General features: G+C 36.2%; 2 protein-coding genes across 3 annotated transcripts in view; one reads left to right on the forward strand and one right to left on the reverse strand.

Annotated features, from left to right (window-relative positions):
* Positions 1-2,842: 2,842 nt before the first annotated feature.
* Positions 2,843-16,501, reverse strand: LOC101899158 (ATP-binding cassette sub-family G member 5). The gene is made up of 11 exons (XM_059127982.1): positions 16,030-16,501; positions 10,972-11,080; positions 10,695-10,885; positions 10,452-10,596; positions 8,880-9,345; positions 8,695-8,812; positions 3,850-3,943; positions 3,646-3,784; positions 3,397-3,588; positions 3,145-3,331; positions 2,843-3,073 (listed from the first exon to the last, which is right to left on the reverse strand). Exons 1-11 carry the CDS (start codon positions 16,087-16,089, stop codon positions 2,960-2,962), a joined length of 1,815 nt encoding a protein of 604 aa, XP_058983965.1. The 5' UTR covers positions 16,090-16,501; the 3' UTR covers positions 2,843-2,959.
* Positions 16,502-16,986: 485 nt separating this feature from the next.
* The window catches only part of LOC131804779 (ATP-binding cassette sub-family G member 8), a 113,422-nt gene continuing 106,696 nt past the window's right edge, over positions 16,987-23,712 (forward strand). For both annotated transcript variants that reach the window (XM_059127961.1, XM_059127960.1), the window contains exon 1: positions 16,987-17,883. The gene's annotated coding sequence lies outside the window, so the exon portion shown is untranslated. The remainder of the gene's footprint in view (positions 17,884-23,712) is intronic.

Genomic DNA, 23,712 nt, shown 5'->3' on the forward strand with positions numbered 1-23,712 from the left:
ATTAACAGAACAGAACTCAGCACCATCGTACTCAGCACGCGCCACCTAAGGTGGTGACAAAATGAGGTTCCTCGCCAGAATCTCTGGATACCAATCCGTTGGACTATCGTGTCTGGAGTATTTTGGAAACCAAGGTTGGCACTAAAAAAAATACCAAAGTATCGATCACCTCAAGCAAGCGCTTCGCCGGGAATGGGCCAAAATACCGCAGAGCAACATTCGGACAGCGTGTGACGGTTTCATTGGCCATTTGAAGGTCATAATTCCAAAGGTGACCAATTCGAACAAATTTAAACTTATTCTAAAATTTGATGCTAATTTCAACATTTTTTGCTTTCATTCAATAAAATTAAAAATAAAGTAAAAATTATGGTGTTTGACATTGTTGCATTTTTTTTATCTGACCCTGTAAGTCCTCGGGCAACCATTTTAAAATACATATATCATTTGATACGGCCAAAACGAGCCTCATCGAAATAATGGTTTTAGACCCTAGTCTCTTGGGACCAAATCCATTTCACGACATGTGGAGTTGATCTAACGACGAATATTTTACAGCACAGAAAGAAAAAGGATAATCTGATTTTGCTCCAACTTTGTAAATCCTAATACTTGCATCAGTGCTAGGTCATGTGAGGAAATGGAAAATATCGATCCACTCTATCAAGTACCTCCCCCACAGAAGGTCAAATTTTTAAATAATTACAACTGTTATAAAATGTGATGTAAGAGTCTAATTGTCTTCAAATTACACACATCAAAATATTTTTATTGACCCAAAGTCTGGTGTGAAGGTGAACCTCCTTCTAGAACCTCCACCACAAAGGTTCAAAATTTGGAATATCTATGAAGCTTATAAAGCGCGAAATAAACATCCGATTCTATTCAGAGTTGGCACATCGTAATATTTTTATCATAACAAGATCTGTTATAAAGTTGGTAGAGATCGGACCATTCCATCTCGTACCTCCCCCACAAAGGGTATAAAATCCGAATTTAGCATCCGGGTTTCTTCATATTTCACACATCCCATTATTTCTACTAACACAAAATCTGATGTGAAGATGATATATATCCGTTCACTATTTCTGGTACCTGTCCCACACAAGGTAAACAGTTTGAATATCCATGAAGCTCATAAAACGGGAAATTTATGATTTCGCATAAAATTGGGTATTGATGTTCGATATTTTTGTAATTTTGCCTAAACCTATATTTTTATACGTATTAAATAAAGCATGAAAATGGAATATTTCGGTCGACTATACCTGGTACCTTACGCACATTTTAACATTTTCTAAAAATTATCACTTATCTCATACAAAGTGAATGAAGTAGTCTATATGGTCCAAACGTGGCAAGTCGCAATATTTATATCATATAAAAATAAGATACAAAATGAACAATATTAGCCCATTCCTTCGGAACCTACCCCACAGAGAGTCAATAATTTGAATAATCATAAGGGAAGTCAAAACATATTTAAATTATCAAACTGGTTGAGGGCAAAACCGATTGATACTTTTTAACTCGTTCATATACACGTTAATTCATATGCGGTTCACACTTCACGTTTTGTTGATTTTTTACATCCATTCCATTAAACTAATACTTCAAATTATGAAGTATACTTTCAGGAGGAAAAAATAATAATGCAATTTAATTCAAATTTATTGAGTCTTTCCTTGTTAAAACGTAAATTTAGAACTGAGGAAAGAAATGCGTAAAACTACAATATTTTTATACCCTCCACCATACTATGGAGGTTAAGTTCGTAAATGGGCCATGTAGGTTCACGTTTCCATATAACGTTTTCTCCCAATATTCTGTATTTTGATGATTTCGGCGACATTACTTATTGTTTCAAATTTAGTATTTGAAGTTCGTAATGGATACTACAGCCTAAGACAGAAATTTGTAGGTGCAGATCCACGTCTTCGTATAGCCCCCATGTAGCGGTACCTCCCGATATTCGGTATTTTGACGATTTAGCGACATTATGCACTGGAATTGTTTCCAATTTGATATTTAAAGTTCATAATGAATACTAGAACCTATGAAAATTGTCTGCGCAGGATCACGTCTCCGTATAGCTCCCATATAACGTTACCTCTCGATATTCAAAATGTTGCTGATTTTAGCAACATTATTCACCGGAATCGTTTCATAGTTGGTATTTAAAATTCATAGCGGATACTACAACCTATGACAGAAAAATTTCTGTGCAGGTCCACGTCTTCGTATACCCCCCACATAACGGTACCTCCCGATATTCGGTATTTTGTCGATGTTGGCGGCATTATTCACCGGAATCGTTTCATATTTGGTATTTGAAGTTCCCAATGGATACTACAGCCTATGACAGGAAATTATCTGTGCAGGTTCGCGTCTTCGTATAGCTCCCATGTAAAGATATCTCCCGATATTCGGTATTTTGATGATTTTAGCGACATTATTCACCGGAATTGTTTCAAATTTGGTATTTGAAGTTCCTAAGGGATACTACTTTTTAGATTTTTTAATTGCAAAATTCGTTGGAAATGGTAGAGGGTATTCAAAGTTCGATCCGGCCGAATTTCCTTTGTACTTACTTTTGTACTTTCAATTTTCGCATTTGAGTATTGTAATGGCTTATGACAAAAGTTGCAGGTCCACGTCGTCGTATATACCCCAATATGACGGTTACATTCAGTAATTTTAGAATTTTAACAGATTTTTTAACAAATTTTATTTTTATTTGAAAAGTACCAAATTCCTTCCAAATAGTAAAGGGTATACAAATTTTTGCCCGGCCGAACTTACAGCTTTTTACTTGTTTTACAAGAATTTACTTTTTCCAGAAGTTGTATGTTTTTATTTGTATTTTTTATTAATCTTATTTTAAATAATTAACTTAAAACTAAATATTTTTAATATCTTTTTGAAGCAAATATTTCAGAGCATTTCAATTTTCATTTCATCAGAGTCTAAACTTTTGTCGAACGCAGCGTGGCATTGGGAACATGTAGAGCAGCATGTTGAATGCAGCCAAGCCAATGGCAAAAGCACACGAAGCCACAACATCAATTGTTTCCTGAAATCAAATAAAAGGGGAAATTGTATTTTTCTTCGAAAAACGTGGAGGGGAATATAAATCGGTCCTACATCTGGATCGGCCAATCCCAAACGTTCGTGTAAGAAATCCGCTGGCTTTGGACATATAACTGAAGCCGTTGGGGTACAGTTCATATTTCGTGTCTGGAATGTAATACTGTGCAGCAGAGATGAGGCATAACGGGTATGAGTGCCCTTAGTGTTATCCTGTAGCCAAGGTTGAAGGCCTTTGAAGGAGCTGGTTTGGAAATAGAATAATTAACCTTTAGAAATCTCTGAAAAATAAATCTCTTAATAACTTACCGCACAGTACCACTGGCCAAGGCAATGGATATGACCAAAATGTAGGTAACAGCAATGGCGGCGTTGTATGGAACTTTCACAACCAACAAAAATGCAATGCTCAATTGTTCGGCCAATACATAACTTGACCATAAAGCCACCAGCAAATATGCAAATGTGGTACCATTGGGCAATTTGGAATCCAAGAGCAAACTACAAGCGGAATCGTTTTAACAAAACACGAAACAATATTGAAGATTTTCTACTTACGGATATATAACCAGGCTGGCTATTACAGCTGAAATCAAGGAAAATGGTATCGAAACCGAATTGTAGGCTATCAACAGTGTGGCTCCTGAATATAGACCCTCTGGTGTATCCTGTGAAAAACGTTTACGCCAAATGGGAACTGTGGCGGGAAAGGATATTATATTTGTTATTATTGGAAATATATATCGATCCGTCAGAACTTACAGAGGGATATTGTGGTCAATATACCGCAGCCATATGCCAAGCCCAAGATATTCAATATTAATCCGTTTTTGCTGAAGAAACCATGAGAGTCATCCTGAAAATGTAAAAAAAATGTAAATATTACACTATTTAATATTAACATTATCAATAATATTAAAATAATTAAGATAAGCCAAGAACAAGAAGGATTCAATTAATTTTGCTTGGCGTAGGAATTTTTATACCCTACAACACTATGTGTTGGGGGTATTATAAGTTTGATTGGCCCAAAAATTATGTAACACCACGAAATATTGGTTTCCCATATAGGAAAGTATATATGGATCTTCCTATCTCGCCGAGCTGAGTCGATCTAGCTATGTATGTCCGTCTGTCCATGTTAATTTGTAATCACTCTACAGGTCGCAATTATGGCCCGATCCTAACGAAATTTTGCACGAAGGTGGGGTTAGGGTCAGAATAGAAGCCTATTTCTTTGATCGCCAAATGTTTAGGGGTTGAAATGGACCAAATACTGAAAAAATGTCTTTTTTTGCAGTAGCTATACAGGTCGCAATTATAGACCAATCGAATCGGAATTTCGCGGGGAAGAAGCCTACCAATTTGGGTGGTCATCGGACAATATTTAGCGGGTAAAATAGACCATATTTTTTGTGTTGAAAAAATTCAAAATTTTTCATTAAACCGCGAATATTTTAAATCCCGGCGATATCACAAACCCATGACAAGGTTACTTCTGATCTTTACATTGATGTTAACATCGTACAAATCGGATATATAGCAAAATATGTGCGATATATATGTCTATCAAAGAAGATATGCTTGAAAGATCTCTTATATGTCGAGAACGGCTGAACTGTCGAATTTCAATAATTCAGAATGGCCTCTTTGCAGGAAAGAAAAAACGTCTAAAAAATCCCATAAAAATATCTCTTAAAAGATAAAAATATTGATTTTGTAAAATTTTCTCATATTTTTTCAATTTTGTCATATTTTTGGCATATTTTCATTTTGAATTAAACATTTGCTAATATTTTTACAGCTAACAAAACTAAGTAGTTAGGATATCAGGGTATCATATACAGATCGCATTTATGGCCCGATCCCTACGAAATTTTGCGTGGGGATAAGATAAGGGTCAAAATAGATGCCTACTCTTTTTGGAGATGATCGTTATATATTTAGGGGTTGAAATGGGCCAAAAAACTGCAAAATTGTCAGCAGGTCGTAATTATCGCCCGATCCTCACGCACATTTGAATGGGGGTGACCACACATTGCAAAAGCCAAGCAGTTTCGGATGGCCATCCAAAAATATTCAATGTGTGAAATAGTTTGCCAACTTTTGTAGACAAAATACGAAAATGTCCATTCCAGTGACTTTTTGGAGAATTACACAGGAAAATAATAAAGGAAAGACGCACTTCTGACTATTTTTTTAACGCTGATTTCGTTGAAGAATGTAGTCAAATGTCTGTATCTCATATAGATGCGTTTCAGTCAAAAACCAATAATAAATGTTAATCTTTTGCCACTTCTGAGATATTATAGGTCTTTGGGAAATATTGGTTCCAGATCTAGGAAGACCATTTACGTGCAACATCTGCAAATAAATTGGAAATTAGCAAATTAGGTAAAGTTGCTATTATTCGAAAATTAGAGAACGAAACCTGATGGTTTTCTTTTATTATTTGTCATAATATCTTGTGGAATTCTTTCGAGTATCTCGCCTATATAAACTGTATCGTTTATTATAGTGTTGTAGGGTATTCAACGGTCGGCCCCGCTCGACTGTAGCCTTTGCTTACTTGTTTAAGTTTAGGGTTGAAGTCTAGAACCCAATGATATACAGGGTGAGATGAAAAACTAAGCCACTCGTAAGTGGACGGAAGAAAACATCAACATCAGCAGAAATGGTTCGAAAAGAAAAAAAAGCGACTTACTCAAAACCCGCAGCGCAGTGGCCGAAAAATGGCTCGTGAGCTGAACATATCTCAATATTCCCTTCGGAGTACATATCGCAAAATGAGCTCGGGGTAACGCCATTGGAATTCCAAAAAGTGCAAGAACTTATACCGCAATAGAAAGAAAATAGGATCAAAAGAGCTAAAGAGTTGCTTCGCTTGGCCGAAAGTGGCAAACTGCCGAATTTGGTTTTCTCCGATGAGAAAATAAAGTTTGTAAACCAACAAAATGATCGCGTTTACTTGCCAAAGAGGTCAGCTGAAAATGTGCACCTTCGGTTGGCCACCAGAACTCAAGCGCCGGCCATTGTGATGGTGTGGGCCGCCAAAACAGCCGATGGTCGCTCTCCGCTCGTATTAATCGATCGTGGCATCAGAGTAAATGCCGAATATTATAGCGAAAATATTCTGCAGGGTGTATTTTAGCCTTGGACACGCAAACATTTTCGCCGCAGACCTTGGACATTCCAACAGGACTCGGCACCACCGCATTCAGCACGTGCCACCCAAGAATGATAACAAAATGAGGTTACTCGCTTTATTTCCAGCGCACAATGGCCACCAAAATCTCCGGATACCTATCAGTTGGACTATTGTGTCTGAAGAATTTTGGAAAGTAAAGTTGGTCAAAGTGTCGATGCCCTCAAGCAAGCGCTTCGCCGGGAATAGGCCAAAATACCGCATAGCAACATTCGGACAGCGTGTGATGGTTTCATTGGCCGTTTGAGGGCAATAATTCGTGCCAAAGGTGACCAATTCGAACAAATCTAAACTTATTCTAAAATTTGATGCTATTTCCGACATTTTTGCTTTCATGCAATAAAATTAAAAAAAAAAAAAAAACAAGTAAAAAAAACATTAAGTTCGGCCGGGCCAAACTTTTAATACCCTCCAACTTAGGGTAAAAGAAACATTAGAAGAAATGTGGCAAAAACCATTAAAATGCCGAATATCGGGAGGTACCGTTATATGGGGGCTACACCAAAACGTGGATCTATAATTTCAACGTTTCGCCACCGCAGCTGGAAACCATTATGACCCACAAATACCAATTTTTAGACAAATCCGTGAAAAAATGTGGCAAAAAAAAAAACTAAAATACCGAATATCGGGAGGTACCTTTATATGGGGGCTATACCAAATCATGGACCCATACATGCAATGTTTTGCCACACGCACAGGGACCCGTTATGACCTACGAATACCAATTTTCAGACAAATCCGTGAAAAAATGTTGCAAAAATCGTCAAAATACCGAATATCGGAAGGAACCGTTATATGGGGACTATACCAGAACGTGGACCGATATATCAATACCAACCATCCTAGACACAATGCAAATAGCTCTGCTAAATTTTGGCGCTTTACGTCAAGTAATGTGGGCTGTATCGTGATTTCAACAGACAGACAGACAGACGGAAAGACAGACGGACAGACAGACAGACGGAAATCGTTAAATCGACTTAGAATTTTATGCTGATTATGAATATATATACTTTATGGGGTCTAAGACGAATATTTAAGGATGTTACAAACGGAATGACAAAGTTAATATACCCTCCTTTCCAAGGTGGAGGGTATAAAAATTAAAAATTATGTCATTTTACTTTGTTGCAATTTTTTTATCTCACCCTGCAAATGTTTCCGTGGGTACCTGGGATTTAGATATGGAATTTTTTTTTGCAAATGTGTACTAAAATCGTTCGTAGAGTACTAAGTAGTACACAATTTGGTATGGGCTGAGGGGATAGGACTGGAATCCTGAATTTTGATACTGTGGTTTCTTTCGGTATTTGGAATTGAGTAGCAGCTTTTAGAAATGTGTTCCCGACTTGTACGAAATGTACTAAATAGTACTATATTTGGTATTGGGTGAAGAAATAGAGCTGGAATCCCGAAATTTGATATGGATGTCACTGTTGGCTGTATTTAATTTGTGGAGGTGGTTTGGGAAATGTGAACTCTAGTTGTAGTTAAAGTACTAAATTTGGTGAGGGGTCAAGGAATAGATCTCAAATCCTGACACTTGATATATATGTCACTGTTGGTATCAGAGGTTGAGATATGGAGATTATTTTGAAAATGCCTACTATAATTGTTCGAAAAGTGCCAAATTTAGCATTGGTTAAAGGGATGAAGCTGAAATCCAGAAATTTGATATGAATGTAACTCTTGGTGTCTGTAGTTGAGAGAATAGCTGATTTTGATAATTCGTACTATGAACATATGAAGTTTGGGAAATACCACAAAATGTGCCATTCGGTTTTGGGATTAAGTTGTGGAATTCAGAAATTTGGTAACGAGGTCACTGTTGGTGTAAGGGGTGGAAATGTGTTTTATACGAAAATATGGTAATGAATTTGAAATTGGGTCTTAGGATGAAGCTGGAATTCTGAAATTGTTTATGGAGGCCACTCTTGGTATATAGTTTTGAGAGATGGAGATCGTGTTGGGAATGCGTACATGCGTACATGGGCCAGGAAGATTCTCACTTCTCAATATATCTGTTACTATTACATATGATTTATGTGTCCAACTATTCTGCTTCCAGACGTTGTCTTAATATCAGCATTACAAAATAATTTGTTTTAAAGGGAGATTCGAGTTCTAAATTTCGGACAAATCATCATCACCACTTATAGAGGTATCTAAATAAAACCAAAAATCCTTGATATACTAAATGAAGTTCATTTGCCTCTACAACAATTTTAATGCTATGTAATTTCGACACAGACTTTGTTAAATTTTTAAATCGAAGATCAAACCTTGAATGTAGCAAAAGTAGATGTGCCCTTTTTTCTCGATTCGTTGACCCTTTTATCCAACGTATTTTTAGAGTTACAAGTCATACGCATTTCTGCCTATTTATTGAAAATACTTACCCCCACATTAGTGTAGAACAGCCACATAAGTCCCATGGCCAGCGGTAGAATAAATAAACGTAAAAATAATGTTTTCATTCCGGAGGTACCGCACGAAAATGTCGATGCCAGTAATTTTCTTTAAAGAAAAATGAATTAAAGGTATAAAAATTCAAAAATACTCAAAGCATTATTTTTATACTTACAAATACAGCATGACCCAAACCTTCAATTCGCCCGGCTTACCATAGGCCAACGGCACTTTTCCACTGCCCATATTATTTACCGGACCATCCGACAGCGGTGTTTCACGTGAAAATCTCTCAACCAAAGCTTCGATTTGTTGACTTGATTCAACAAAACGATCACGGCTACGCCTATCCACGGTGGAAAGACATAAATAATACATCAGAGGATTCTCCAGCTGTGGGCATGGAAAACCAATGCCATGGAAATATTCCAACATAGCACGAGTACCGCCCGAATAAACAACTCCTCCCAGGCACAGGAACAATGCACGATCCAAAAAAGGGAAAACATCTGAACGTGGTTTCTCCAGAGACAAGAGAATGCCACAGCCAGTCTTTTTCGCTGTATTCGATAGAATTGAGATGAGCAAATAGGCGCTGAGCGGGTCCAACCCTTGGGTGGGTTCATCCAGAAGTAACATAACTGAAAGGGAAAAGATTGTTTTTTTTATCAGTTTTTACATAATTTTTACAACTACAGGGTGAGATAAAAAAAACTGCAACAAAGCCAACGCCATAATTTTTACATTTTTTTTAAAATTATTGAATGAAAGCGAAAAATGTCCGAAATACCATCAAAATTTAGAATAAGTGTAGATTTGTTCGAATTTGTCACCTTTGGCACGAATTATGGCCTTCAAACGGCCAATTAAACCGTCACACGCTACCTGAATGTTGCTCTGCGGCATTTTGGCCCATTACCGGCAAAGCGCTTGCTTGAGGTTATCGACACTTTGGTATTTTTTACTGTCAACTTTGCTTTCCAAAGTGCTCCAGACACAATAGTCCAACGGATTGGTATCCGGAGATTTTGGTGGCCATTGTGCGCTGGAAATGAAGCGAGGAACCTCATTTTGTAACCATTCTTGAGTGGCGCGTGTTGAGAGCGATGGTGCTGAGTCCTGTTGGAATGTCTAAGGTCTGCGTGCCCAAGGCTTTAATACACCCTCCAGATTATTTTCGCGATAATATTCTGCATTTTTTCTGATGCCACGGTCGATTAATGCGAGCGGAGAGCGACCACACCATCACCATGAACGGCGCTTGAGTTCTGGTGCACATTTTCTGCTGACCTCTTTGGTAAGTAAACACGATAATTTTGTTTGTTTACTGGACAACGAATGTTTTCTCATCGGAAAAACCAAATTCGGCAGTTAACCAATTTCGGCTAAGCAAAGCAACTTTTAGCTCTTTTGAGTCTATTTTCTTTCTGTTGCGGTGTATGTTCTTGCACTTTTTGGAACTTCGAAGGCTTTGCCCCGAGCTCATTTTTTAATATTTGAGCTGTCATTTGTATGTTTTTAACAGTGGCTTAGAAATAAATGGTTGCAGTTTTTTCATCTCACCCTGTAAACCCCTTAATCCAAATTAAAATAGGTTATTGGACCCAAATTCAAAAAACAGGTTATTGTCATTCAATTGGAAACTAATTTTACACACCTTGGTTTAGTAAAATTCCCTCATTATTTACCATAGCTTTCTCTTTAAGAATTCTCATTCAAAAATGTCAAACGTTCACTTTTCACTTACCCGGATCTCTAACCAATTGTACGCCAATCGACAAACGTCTGGCTTCGCTCATATTTAAATATTCAACACGCTTGTGTGCCACCTGAGATAATGCCAAATCGGCCAACACTTGTCGTACTTTTGAACTCTTCAAATAGCCTGAAAGCTGATAAGGATGAAATGAAAGACAAAAAAACAACAACAATTAAATAAATTACAAACAAACGTAAGACCATTAGCGAGCTGGCCAAAAACGCAACTTACAATGGTGGGAGTGTAGTGCAGGGTTTGAGCCACTGTTAGACCTGGTATAAAGGTACACGACTGGGTAACATAGCCGCAACGTTGTTGAAACAATGCCTTGGTCAATGGAGAACCATTTAGCAAGACTTGACCTCTGGTTGAACCCTCGGCACGGCGTGCAATGACATCGAGCAGAGCACGTTTGCCGCTGCCTGCAAAAAATTGTCCAAAATAATTAAAGATTAAAAGAAGAAGATAAAAATTGTAAGAAAAAATATGAAATAACAAAATGTAATACCTTTGGATCCCAAGATGGCCATAACTTCGCCACTGTGAACGGTTAAATTAACACCTTTTAAGACTAAGGCAGAACTGCCGGCCCCATTAAAGCAGCCACCACCATCAACCTGAGAGAGAAAAAAAACGGGCGGTAATAAAACAAAAATTGTGGTAAAAAGTCATAAAATAAAATAAGATGCACTTGTGCGATCTAAACATGAATATTAAGTATTTCAGGGAATTAAAACAAAAGACTTAAGACACAAACCTTAACTCGCAAAACTATTGAAGGAAAAAGGTTACACCTGTCATAATTTTCATATATAGAATTTTAAATTGATAACTTAATGCAAGTAATGTAATTTTTTATTACGTGGGTAGTATAATCCGAATCTAAATGTAATGAATACTAACTATTTCGTTATTCCTTTTTATAAACCCAGTTTTATTGGTTCCATAAGATACGGCTTTTATACACTTTTATACCCAACTTAAATCGGCTATCCTCAATATGTCTAAAACATGTGGAAGTTCTGTTTACATATGTTAAATATTATTTGAGAGGAGTTATTCTACCCACAAAGTATATAGGATATAGGGACAGAAATTTAAAAAATATGGGAAATTAGGAAGTAGGGGTGAGCCCAACTCTTACTTTAAACTATCAATAATTTTGGATATTTTAAAATATATTTTTTTCAAGAATCAGTAATCGTGTATTTTTTATACCCTACAACAATATGTGTTGGGGGTATTATAAGTTTGATTGGGCCAGAATTTATGTAACACCTCGAAATATTGGTTTCCAATATAGGAAAGTATATATGGATTTTCCTAGCTCGCCGAGCGGAGTCGATCTAGCTATGTATGTCCGTCCGTCCGTCTGTCCGTCAGTCCATGTTAATTTGTAATCACGCTACAGGTCGCAATTATGGTCGATCCTTACGAAATTTTGCACGAAGGTGGGGTTAGGGTCAGAGTAGAACCCTATTTCTTTTGGAGATGATCGCCAAATGTTTAGGGGTTGAAATGGACCAAATACTGAAAAAATGTCGGATTTTGCAGTAGCTATACAGGTCGCATTTATAGACCAATCGACGTGGAATTTCGCATGTAGCTAGAGTTTAGGGCGAAATTTTTCATTAAATCGCGAATATTTTAAATCCCGGCGAAATCACAAAGCCATGACAAGGTTACTTCTGACCTTTACATTGATGTTAACATCCAACAAATCGGATATATAGCAAAATCGGATATATAGCAAAATATGTCTATCAAAGAAGATAAGCTTGAAAGATCTCTTATATGTCGAGAACGGCTGAACTGATTTCGACAGTTCTCATTAATTCAGAATGGCCTCTTGACAGGAAAGAAAAAACGTCTAAAAAAATCGCATAAAAATATCTCTCTAAAGATGAAAATATTGATTTTGTAAAAATTTCTCATATTTTTTTAAATTTTGTCATATTTTTGGCATATTTTCATTTTGAATTAAACATTTGGTAATATTTCTACAGCTAACAAAACTAAGTAGTTAGAATATCAGGATATCATATACAGATCGCATTTATGACCCGATCTTTACGAAATTTTGCATGGGTATAAGATGAGGGTCAGAATAGAAGCCTACTCTTTTTGGAGATGATCGCCGTATATTTAGGGGTTGAAATAGAAAAAAAAAACTGCAAAATTGTCGGCAGGTTGTAATTATCGCCCGATCCTCACGCACATTTGAATGGGGGTTACCGGACATTGCAAAAGCCAAGCAGTTTTGGATGGCCATCCAAAAATATTCAATGTGTGAAATAGTTTGCCAACTTTTGTAGACAAAATACGAAAGTATCCATTCCAGTGTCTTTTTGGAGAATTCACAAATACAGGAAAGACGCACTTCTGACTATTTCGTTAACGCTGATTTCGTTGAAGATTATAGTCAAATATCTGTATCTCATATAGATGCGTTTCGGTCAAAAACCAATAATAAATGTTAATCTTTTGCCACTTCTGAGAGATTATAGGTCTTTGGGAAATATTGGTTCCAGATCTAGGAAGACCATTTACGTTCAATATCTTCCAATAAATTGGAAATGAGCAAATTAGTTAAAGTTGCTATTATTCGAAAATTAGAGAACGAAACCTGATGGTTTTCTTTTATTATTTGTCACAATATCTTGTGGAATTCTGTCGAGTATTTCGCCTAATAAACTGTATGGTTTATTATAGTGTTGTAGGGTATTCAACGGTCGGCCCGCTCGACTGTAGCCTTTGCTTACTTGTTTTAATATATTTTCAACAGTCCTAGATTTAAAAAAATATATTTTTTTAGACGGAACAATAATTTTGGATTAAAAAAAATATATATAAAGACCAAAAAATATAAAGACCACAAAGATTTTTTAAAGAAAAATATTTTTTTAATAATCGCCGAATTTTTTAAATAATATTTTTTTAAGGTTCGAAAAAAGCGATCTTTTTAAACAATTAGTATTTTAGGATGAATAACTCAGGATAATTTTTTAGTATTTCTTAAGCATTAATAATCGCGAATTCTTTATAAAGAATATTTTTCAGTTATCTATAGTTCTGAATTTGTTGAAAAATCAATCATCAATTATCATGAACTTATTAAAAAATATTTTTAATAAACGAGTATTTTTAAGAATATATTCAAGAGACAATAATTGTAATCGTTATTTTCTTTTTGTATTTTTTTAAGAAACTATTCAGAAATGGCCATCCAACAATTGTTAAACAAAAGCTAACCACTCCAATCCTTCTTTGAAAAATTATTTCTCTCATAAAATGCGGAGATTTTCAGATTCTCTTGAAATTTCTTGTATACCACTATTTATACTAACACAAGTTCCGGTGTAATGAGTACAGATATCGGCCTACATCTTCTAGTACCCACAAAGGTTCACGGTTTGCAATACTCATATCTCTCTTAATGTCCCAAACACCAGATTATTCCCAAAAAAAAATTATATTATATTATATTTTTTATCAGTTTTAGCTCAAGTGGAATTATTTCGTCCAAATTATCGTCTATCTGATGCATATTTCAACATTTTCCAATCCTAAGTTAAAAAGGCAAAACCGACAGAAGTACAGGGCGAGACAAAAAAACTGTAACAAAGTCAAACGCCATAATTTTTACTTTTAATTTAATTTTATTGAATGAAAGCAAAAAATGTCGGAAATACCATAACATTTTTAAAATAAGTTTAGATTTGTTTGAATTGGTCACCTTTGGCACGAATTTGCGAAATGGCATCCAAGCGGCCAATGAAACCATCACATGCTGCCCGAATATTGCTCTGCGGTATTTTGGCCCATTCCCGGCGAAGCGCTTGCCTGAGGTCATCGACACTTTGGTATTTTTTAGTGCCAACCTTGCTTTCCAAAATACTCCAAACACAATAGTCCAACGGTTTGGTATCCGCAGATTTTGGTGGCCATTGTGCGCTGGAAATGAAGCGAGGAACCTCATTTTGTTACCATTCTTGGGTGGCGCGTGCTAAGTACGATGGTGCTGAGTCCTGTTGGAATGTCCAAGGTCTGCGGCCGAAATGTTTGCGTGCCCAAAGCTTTAATACTCGGCATTTATTCTGATGCCACGGTCGATTAATATGAGCGGAGAGCGACCATCGGCTGTAATGGCGGCCCACATCATCACCATGACCGGCGCTTGAGTTCTGATGGCCAACCGAAGGTGCACATTTTCAGCTGACCTCTTTGGCAAGTAAACACGATCATTTTGTTTGTTTTCAAACTGCTGGACAACGAATGTTTTCTCATCGGAGAAAACCAAATTCGGCAGTTCACTACTTTCGGCCAAGCGAAACAAATCTTTAGGTCTTTTGAGTCTATTTCTTTCTGTTGCGGTGTAAGTTCTTGCACTTTTTTGAATTTCAATGGCATTGCCGCATGGAATATTGTGATATGTTCAGCTCACGAGCCATTTTTCTGCCACTGCGACGCGGGTGTCGATCAAGTCGCTTCTATACTTTTCCAACCATTTCTGCTGATGTTGCTGTTTTCTTCCTTGACGTCGGGCTACGCCGCCAGTATCACAGTAACGAGTGATGTTACGACACACAAAAGATTTATTCACATCTAAATGCTGGAGTTCTCTAACGATAGCCGCTTTTGGTTTTCCAGCCAAATATAAAGAAATCACACTATCACGCTTGAATTCCATCACGATTTTTTTCTGGAAAATTCTCACCAAACTGCTTTTGCTGGTAAACAATATTATGAGCTTGTCGCTGGAATAATTTTAGCAGCTGTCGGACAAATGACGTAGATATGACAGCAGTCTGAAGTTGGTGGCAGTTTTTCATTTCACCCTGTATTTGGTGATATTCCATCAGACATTGTTATATCTCCCATATATAAGTTTACCGATGTCATGTTTTTTTGGACACAAAATACGTAATATATTCCAAAAACTATGCTTGGATTATTTTGGGAATTCGACCGAATATGGGAATATTTTTCCATCATTTTAGATCTTTTGTATGTGTGTGGGGAGGTTCAAAAAGAAAAACAAACTTATTACACGTGTGGTATAAAGACTGGAGACAATGCCAATTATCCGAAAAAAAGGACGGTGTACTTTTATATTTGTTAAACTAATGGTTCACTTTACATTCCCAACTTTGTGGATTCTATATAAATAAATACGGCAATAGTGAATCATCAACCTATTTGAAATTTGAGAAATCATAGAAACATTAAAAGTCAAATTGTTTACTGGCAAAATTTTAACTTCACATTTAGCAACAAATGAAATGAGGTATGACAAGCTAATAACAGAAACCACATCTCTTGTACATTATTTGAAATAGTATAGAATTTTCAAATATAATATTTACAAAATGTCTTTAAAATATTTTACTTCTGTGCATATTTAAAAGACCTAGAACACAAACACATATTTCAAAATGCTCAGAGGCAAATGAAAGACTTAAGACACGAACATTATGTTTTCTACAATTGAAGCTGATTCTATAGTTTTATTTATTATTATTTTTTTGTGGGAGAAATTTCATTAAATTAAATTTTATGAACTGACCTCGGTGGTGTGAAAGATATTATGAGCCTCCAAAACATAATCACTGCCAATCATTTTCATATCAAAATTCTAGTTCACTCCGATAACGTCACTGCCTTATTACAATGGAATTGATGAGATAGTTTGTTTTATTGTTGTTGTTCTCTTTTTTGTTTTGTTTTGACCGTTTCTTTGTTAATTTCTGTTCACAATCACACGTATACACCAAAAACAAAAATGCCAATGTTTGTTTTGTCTATTCCATTTCACACTGTATTCACACAGGTGTAACAAATACACTTGGATTTTTATGTTGGCTCTCTCTCTCCACTCTTTGTTTCGTTTTTGTTCCACCAACTATTCTCCTCGCTCTTTTTTTTAAGAAAAATTCAAATGAGAATTGGAATGTTAAACTACCACCACACACAGCCACCTAGAGTGGAGTCGTCGTTGTCGTTCACTAAAAAAGATTTGACACGTCCAAACACTATAAACGCTCAACACAAACTGAATATCAGAACTTGGATTCATGAATGATGTTGGCCAAAACCGACTATGGGCTCTCAGTGGAATGAGAGGCATGTAAGCGATGTCGGCTTATTTCCAATTGGCAAGAGAGTTAAGGCGGTAATATGGAGAGGCGATTTACGGCATTGCCATACGTGATTTTTTTATTTTCAGGGAAAATATTAAAATAATAAAACAAAATAGATGTATTTTTTAAAAAATGAAATTTTCATAAATCTAATTTATATTTTATATATTTATTGGTACTTTCAAAAACTTTTTTATTAATAAATGAAAAGAGTTATGCAGAGATATTTCTCTCTCTCCCAAACTGTGGTGATCATTCCAATTCCTTATATTCTCAGTTTTACTCTCATTAACTGGAATTTCTCTGTGTATGTGTGTGTGTGTTTTAACCAGTCTACCACCTCTGGCTAAGATGGCGTCAGAGGCCAAGTTCAGTATGCGGAGAGAGTTTAAGCACGTTGGTCATTCCAGAAACTAAACTGCGCACGGCGCAGTCCGATCTTAATTAAGCAACTAAATCTCTAACCAAATTCCAAACGGAGATCTACAAATTTTAACTCAAAATACTATAAAAGAAAATAATGATTTTGTTGTTCAGAAAAGGAATTCAGTTTTGAAAAGAATTTACAAAAAATTGAAAAAGTGTAAAAAAATATTCTAACGGCGTTGTTTCCCTCCCCTTTGATCCACCAAACAAAGTTCATTGCTTATTGCCTTTTTGCTTTGCCCCATAATAATTCCCCGCACCCAGCCCCTGCCACACAACAAGTGCCTGAAGCAAAATCGGAAAAAAGTATAGCAAAAAAAAACGCGTATTTTTCTATTCTTGTTGTTTGTATCTATACCAGAGTTTTGGCTTCCTTTTCTCGTGTCTATTTTTTTTTTTCGTTGTGGTTATTCTATTTGTCCATTGTGCCGCCTTGTATTCTAGAAAAAAAATGAGAATTGTTGATTTTCAATAAAAAAAAAATAAATAAATAAAAACGGAATGCATCGAGTCGAATGCAAATTAATAATAAATAATATCAATGAAATATTTTGTTTAAATCTCGTTTATGTTTTACCGCCTGCATTAAAATACCATCATCAATAACAAGCCTCGGAAACAAAATAAAAGAAAACAAGATAAGCAAATTGAATTTATTCATTGAAACGAATTAATCATCCAGATTTCATTTTGTGCGTTCCTGTGCATCTCTGTGCGTGCGTGTGTTTGTGTTCAAGTGCGTGGTATAGAATTAAGGTATTAATGCAGTGAACGCAGTCTGTCTTAGTGGCTTTTTTATATCTTGGCTGGAAGAAATCACAAAAGGAAATACCTTTTTTATGAGTTACCTTTGGGTAAGTCCACAATCATTGTTTTATTTTATATTTTTTCTTGTGAAAAAGCTTTTAATTCAATGACTTTTGGTGGTTAGTTAGTCATAGCTTGGGATTCTTTAAATATGTTTATACCCTACACCACATAGTGGTAAGGGTATTATGTCTTTGTTCATTTCTTTGTAAAATGGAGAAGGAAGCGAGATAGACCCATAGTTACTTTTGAGGATCTTCATAGCATCACTTTCTGAGTCGATTTATGCATTAGAGTCCGTCTGTCCGTCTTATGAACAAAATGCAGGCCACATTTATTATCCGATTGATAGAAATTTTCCAAACAACATTTGTTTGGCCCAAGGACAAGCCCTATTGAAATTGGTGATAATCGGATCAGATTTATATACAGCTCCCATACAAATTTTCAAATATCAGTTTAAATGACCTGAATTTGGCGCATCCGAACGAATTCAGTCTAGAAGCAAGTATGTCAAATTTAGTGAAAATCGGTTCATATAGGTTCATAGCTCCCATATATATGTTTCATCCGATGTGTCGAAGTCCCTCACATTCGTAATATGTACCCCACGAGAAAGATGTTTGGTATCAGATATCAGATAAAGCCCAGTAATACTTCTGCTAATTTGTATCAATATCGGTTCAGATTTACATATAGCTCCATATATCTTCAACCCATTTCGGGTTAATTATGCACCAAATGACCAATATCAGTCTAAAAGTCCTGATAAAACCGAATTCAGTCTAGAAGCAAGTACATTAATTTTGTAGAAAATCGGTTCAGATGTAGCTATAGCTCCCATATATATATATGTTTCATACGATTTCGAGAAAATCGGTTCAGGTATAGCTATTGCTCTCATATATAACTTCATCCAATTTCGGGTTAATTGTGCACCAAATGACCAATATCAGTCCAAAAGTCCTGGTACATCCGACCGAATTCAGCCTAGAAGAAAGTACATCAAATTTGCTGAAAATCGGTTCAGGTATAGCTATAGCTCCCATATATATGTTTTATCCGATTTGGGGTTTTCAGGTTTATTGTGCTCTAAATGGCCAATATCATCCCAAATAGACTGAATGTTGGCAATGGAATTCATCCTAGAATCAAGTACAGCAATGATATTTGGTACCGGGTGTCTTATAGAGCTCGGAAATACCTTTGCCAAATTTTATCGGTTCAGATTTGGATATAGCTCCCATATATACCCTTAATCCGATTTCATGCTTATTGTGCAAATAATGGCTAGTATCAGCCCAAATGGACCGAATTTTGACTCTTCCAACGGATTTAGGCCTAAAACCAAGTGCTTCAAATTTTCGTTAAAATCGATTCAGATTTAGCTATAGCTCTTATATATATATGTTTCCTTCGATTTAGTGCTAAAGCCCCTCACATGCGGAATATGCATTCCACAAAAATCAAGATCGGTTCAGATTTTTATGTAGCTTCGATATACTTCTTCACCCGATTTCACCCTGTATGGGGAGCAACATACAGGGTGAGATAAAAAAAAATAGCAACAGAGCCAAACGCCATAATTTTTGCATTTTTTTTTTTTAATTTTATTGAATGAAAGCAAAAAATGTCGGAAGTAGCATCAAATTTAAGAATAAGTTTAGTTTTGTTCGAATTGGTTACCTTTGGCACGAATTATGGCCTTCAAACGGCCTATGAAACCGTCACACGCTGCCTGAATGTTGCTCTGCGGTATTTTGGCCCATTCCCGGCGAAGCGTTAGCTTGAGGTAATCTACGCATTGGTATTTTTTAGTGCCAACCTTGCTTTTCGAAATACTCCAGACACAATAGTCCAACGGATTGGTATCCGGAGATTTTGGTGGCCATTGTGGCTGGAAATGAAGCTAGAAACCTCATTTTGTAACCATTCTTGGGAGGCGCGTGCTGAGTGCGATCATGTTGAGTCCTGTTGGAATGTCCAAGGTCAGCGGCCAAAACGTTTGCGTGCCCAAGGCTTTAATACACCCTCCAGAATATTTTCGCGATAATATTCGGCATTTATTCTGATGCCACGGTCGATTAATACGAGCAGAGAGCGACCATCGGCTGTTATGGCAGCCCACACCATCATTATGGGCGGCGCTTGAGTTCTGGTGGCCAACAGAAGGTGGACATTTTCAGCTGACCTCTTTGTCAAGTAAACACGATCATTTTGTTTGTTTACAAACTGTTGGACAACGAATCGGAGAAAACTAAATTCGGCAGTTCACCACTTTCGGCCAAGCAGCTCGAAACAACTCTTTAGCTCTTTGGAGTATATTTTCTTTCTGTCGCGGTGTAAGTTCTCGCACTTTTTGGAATTTTCAATATTTGCCGAATGGAATATTGCGATATGTTCAGCTCACGAGGCATTTTTCGGTTTCGATCAAGTCGCTTCTATAGTTTTCGAACCATTTCTGCTGATGTTGCTGTTTCCTTCCGACCACTTCCTTGACGTCGGGCTACGCTACCAGGCTACCCGTATGGGACACAAAAGATTTATTCACATTTAAATCCTCGAGTGCTCTAACGATAGCCACATGTGGTTTCCAGCCAAATATAAATAAATCACACCATCACGATTGAATTTCAACACGAATAAATTTTTTTCTGGAAAAATTCGCTTGTAAACAATATAATGAGCTGTCACTGGAATAATTTTAACAGCTGCCGGACGAGTGGCTTAGAAATGACAGCAGTCTGAAAATGGTTGCAGTTTTTTCATCTCATCCTGCAAGCTCAACTAAAGTAGCTAAGCTAAACAAGTAAAAAACATTAAGTTCGGCCAGCCAAACTTTTAATACCCTCCGCCTAAAGGTAAAGGAAATATTAAAGCCTATATACCAATTTTTAGACATATTCATGGGCAAATGTGTCAAAAGTCACCAAAATACCGAATAACGGGAAATTCGGCTATATGAGGACCTATACATACAGTGTTTCGCCAAAAGAGCTAGAACCCATTAAGACCAACAAATACCAAAAACCATTCAAATACCGAATATCGGGAGGTACCGTTATATGGGGACTATACCAAAACGTGGACTGATATATCTCATTTTCAATACCAACCGTCCTAGACACAATACAAATTGCTCTGCTAAATTTTGGCGCTCTACGTCAAATAATGTGGGCTGTATCGTGATTTCAACAGACAGACGGACATCGTTAAATCAACATAGATTTTTATGCTGATTATGAATATATACTTTATGGGGTCTACGACGAATATTTAAGGATGTTACAAACGGAATGATAAAGTTAATATACCCTCCTTTCCAAGGTGGAGGGTATAAAAAGGAACAAGTAAAAAAGCTGTAAGTTCGGCCAGGCCGAACTTTGAATACCCTCCACCATTTGGTACGAATTTAACAGTTTTCAAAAAAATAAAGGGATTTTAAAATTCTGTTAAAATCATGTAGCCGTATATTAGAGTCTATATGGCCACGTGGACCTGCATAGGCAAGTTTTGTCACAAGGCAACTTATATCACAATATTCAAATGCGAAACTTGAAAAAAATCTGTTTATAATGTCGCTAAAATCGTCAAAATTCCTAATATTTGGAGGTACCGATATATGGGCCTATACGAAGACGTGGACCTGCAAAGACAATTTTCTGTCATAGGCTATACTATTCATTACGAACTTCAAATACCAAATTTGAAATAGTTCCGATAAATAATGTCGCTAAAATAATCAAAATACCGAATATCGGGGGGTACCGTTACATGGGGGCTATACGAAGGCGTGGATCTACATGGCGCATTTTCTGTTTTATGCTGTAGCATCTGTTACGAACTTTAAATATTAATACACATTTGAGTAAAATTGTATCAACCTACTTCATTTCGTTCGGAAGCTAGAGTGATTTCCACAAACGGACAGACGGACGGACATTGATAAATCGACATAAAATTTTATGCTGATCAAGAATATATATACTTTGTGGGGTCTAAAATGTATATTTCGAGGTGTTACAAACGGAATGACAAACTTAATATACCCTCCATACTATGCTGGAGGGTATAAAAACGTATTTCAACAAAAAACCCTTTGATTTTATCTAATTTAAGGAGAGTATAATTATTTCTTCATATGGTATATGGAAGCTACCCTTACTTCTTTCTAAATTACTATTTCCCCTTCATATCTACATCAATGTTTAAGATTCATATATTTGTAGAACCAAATAATAAAATAATTCCCACATTCATTAAATTTCAACTTTGTTTGATTAATAAATTTTGAAGCACATTCCAAAAAAAACATCTCAAAATTTCTCTTCGTAAATTATTTAAAAAATTTCTTTCATTTTCCCTCCCAAACTAGGTTAGAAGACATCTTCATAAAAAATGCACACAACTCTGAAAAAAAAAACACAAAATCAACATTGATAAACTTCTCAAAAGAAGCTAAATTTAAATGTGCATTTCATTAGCGAACTGGTGTCAAAAGTAAAAGAAAACATTAAAAAGAACATGAAGAACAAAGGTTTCTCTCCGTGGTGGATTTCACGACACACTGCCATACTCGCGCACACACACACACACACTCCCAAAAGACACCTGTTCAGTAGGATTGTTGGCAATGGTGGCTGCTTTGAAACCTTCAAAACTCTTCTTATCTGGCCTAACACCATCTCGGCGATTAGAAAATCAAATAGAAAATCCCTTAGCAGCACAGAAGAGAATGAAGAAAACAACAAAAACAACAACAACATGGCATAACACCATTAAAGTGTTAGCTTTACAAGAAAGACCCCCAGAGAGGTGTTCGTTCATTCTTTGGTTCGTTCATTCACATCGAACACAGATGATTTCCAAACCAACATCAGCAACAGTGGCAGTGGTGGCAGTAGAGAAAAGTAGTAACACCAAACAAATAGAAACTTTTGCATTTCAATTCATCTTTCAAGATTTGCTTCCTCGTCAAATTCTTCTTCCAATGATTCTAACTGGCATCTCATAATTATTTGTCGTAAAATCGAATTTTCTTTACTGGCCACTTTCTGGTTTGACCCTCTTCTCCCTCTCTTCAATATTGTCACCATTGGCCAAATGTCCAAAAAACTTGGACTTGAAAATTTCGACACCCTGCCGCAACAAATGGAACTGTAAACGAAAATATTTATTTCATATTTTTTTTTTATTTTTTTTTTTTTTTGTACTTCGTCAATCTTTGTTTTGGAAGTCTCTTTCTCTTTGTGGCGCAAGAAGTCACTTTGGTGCCAGCAGAGAACTGGTATTAACTGTTATTTTCTACTTTACGCATTTTAAATGGTGTCTTCTTGTTGATGTTGTTGTCACCGTTGTTGTTGTTGTTGCTGTTGTTGTGTGTCAAACGTGTTGTAGCATTACCTGCAGAAGTAGAAATATTATAGATAAGCCCCATGAGAATTTAAATGAAAACTCTTTTACCCGGTTTCTGTCGGAGTTTGTTACACTTTTTCATCATCTTCTTCTTTATCGTCATTGTCATTTGGCTAACTGTTTGTTGACGGCTAGGTGGTTGGGTTTAGAGTGGTAACATGCTTTTCCATGTTTCACCAGGGAAAAAGGGGAGTTGGAAAGGGACAGGGATCTTGTCAATATGCAATTATTTTATGAATCTGAGATAAATGGAAAATATCAACATGATGTTCCCCAATATTGCAACTGAAGAATTATTACCCAAGTAAGAAACAATTCTATAGAAAGGAAATTGAGAAAGATGATTTTAAATTTTTAAAAATAGTTGTACCTTTCTTTTAGGTAATTTATAATTTAAGATTAAGATAAGCAGATATATCCTCTCGAATCGATTTCTAATAAATATAACGGATATTACATGC

This window comes from Musca domestica, unplaced genomic scaffold (genome assembly GCF_030504385.1).
Source record: "Musca domestica strain aabys unplaced genomic scaffold, Musca_domestica.polishedcontigs.V.1.1 49, whole genome shotgun sequence".
In the NCBI taxonomy this organism is placed as follows: Eukaryota; Metazoa; Arthropoda; class Insecta; order Diptera; family Muscidae; genus Musca; species Musca domestica.

Bases quoted from the DNA above. Each gene is read 5' to 3' on its own strand.
- LOC101899158 (XM_059127982.1), bottom strand. From the start codon at position 16,089: ATGAAAATGATTGGCAGTGATTATGTTTTGGAGGCTCATAATATCTTT. The intron at 10,886-10,971 runs GTATTACATTTT...AATTTTTTGCAG, and splicing joins GGCCATCTTGGGATCCAAAG to GCAGCGGCAAACGTGCTCTG. The intron at 3,332-3,396 runs GTAAGTTATTAA...TTTCCAAACCAG, and splicing joins TTGGCCAGTGGTACTGTGCG to CTCCTTCAAAGGCCTTCAAC.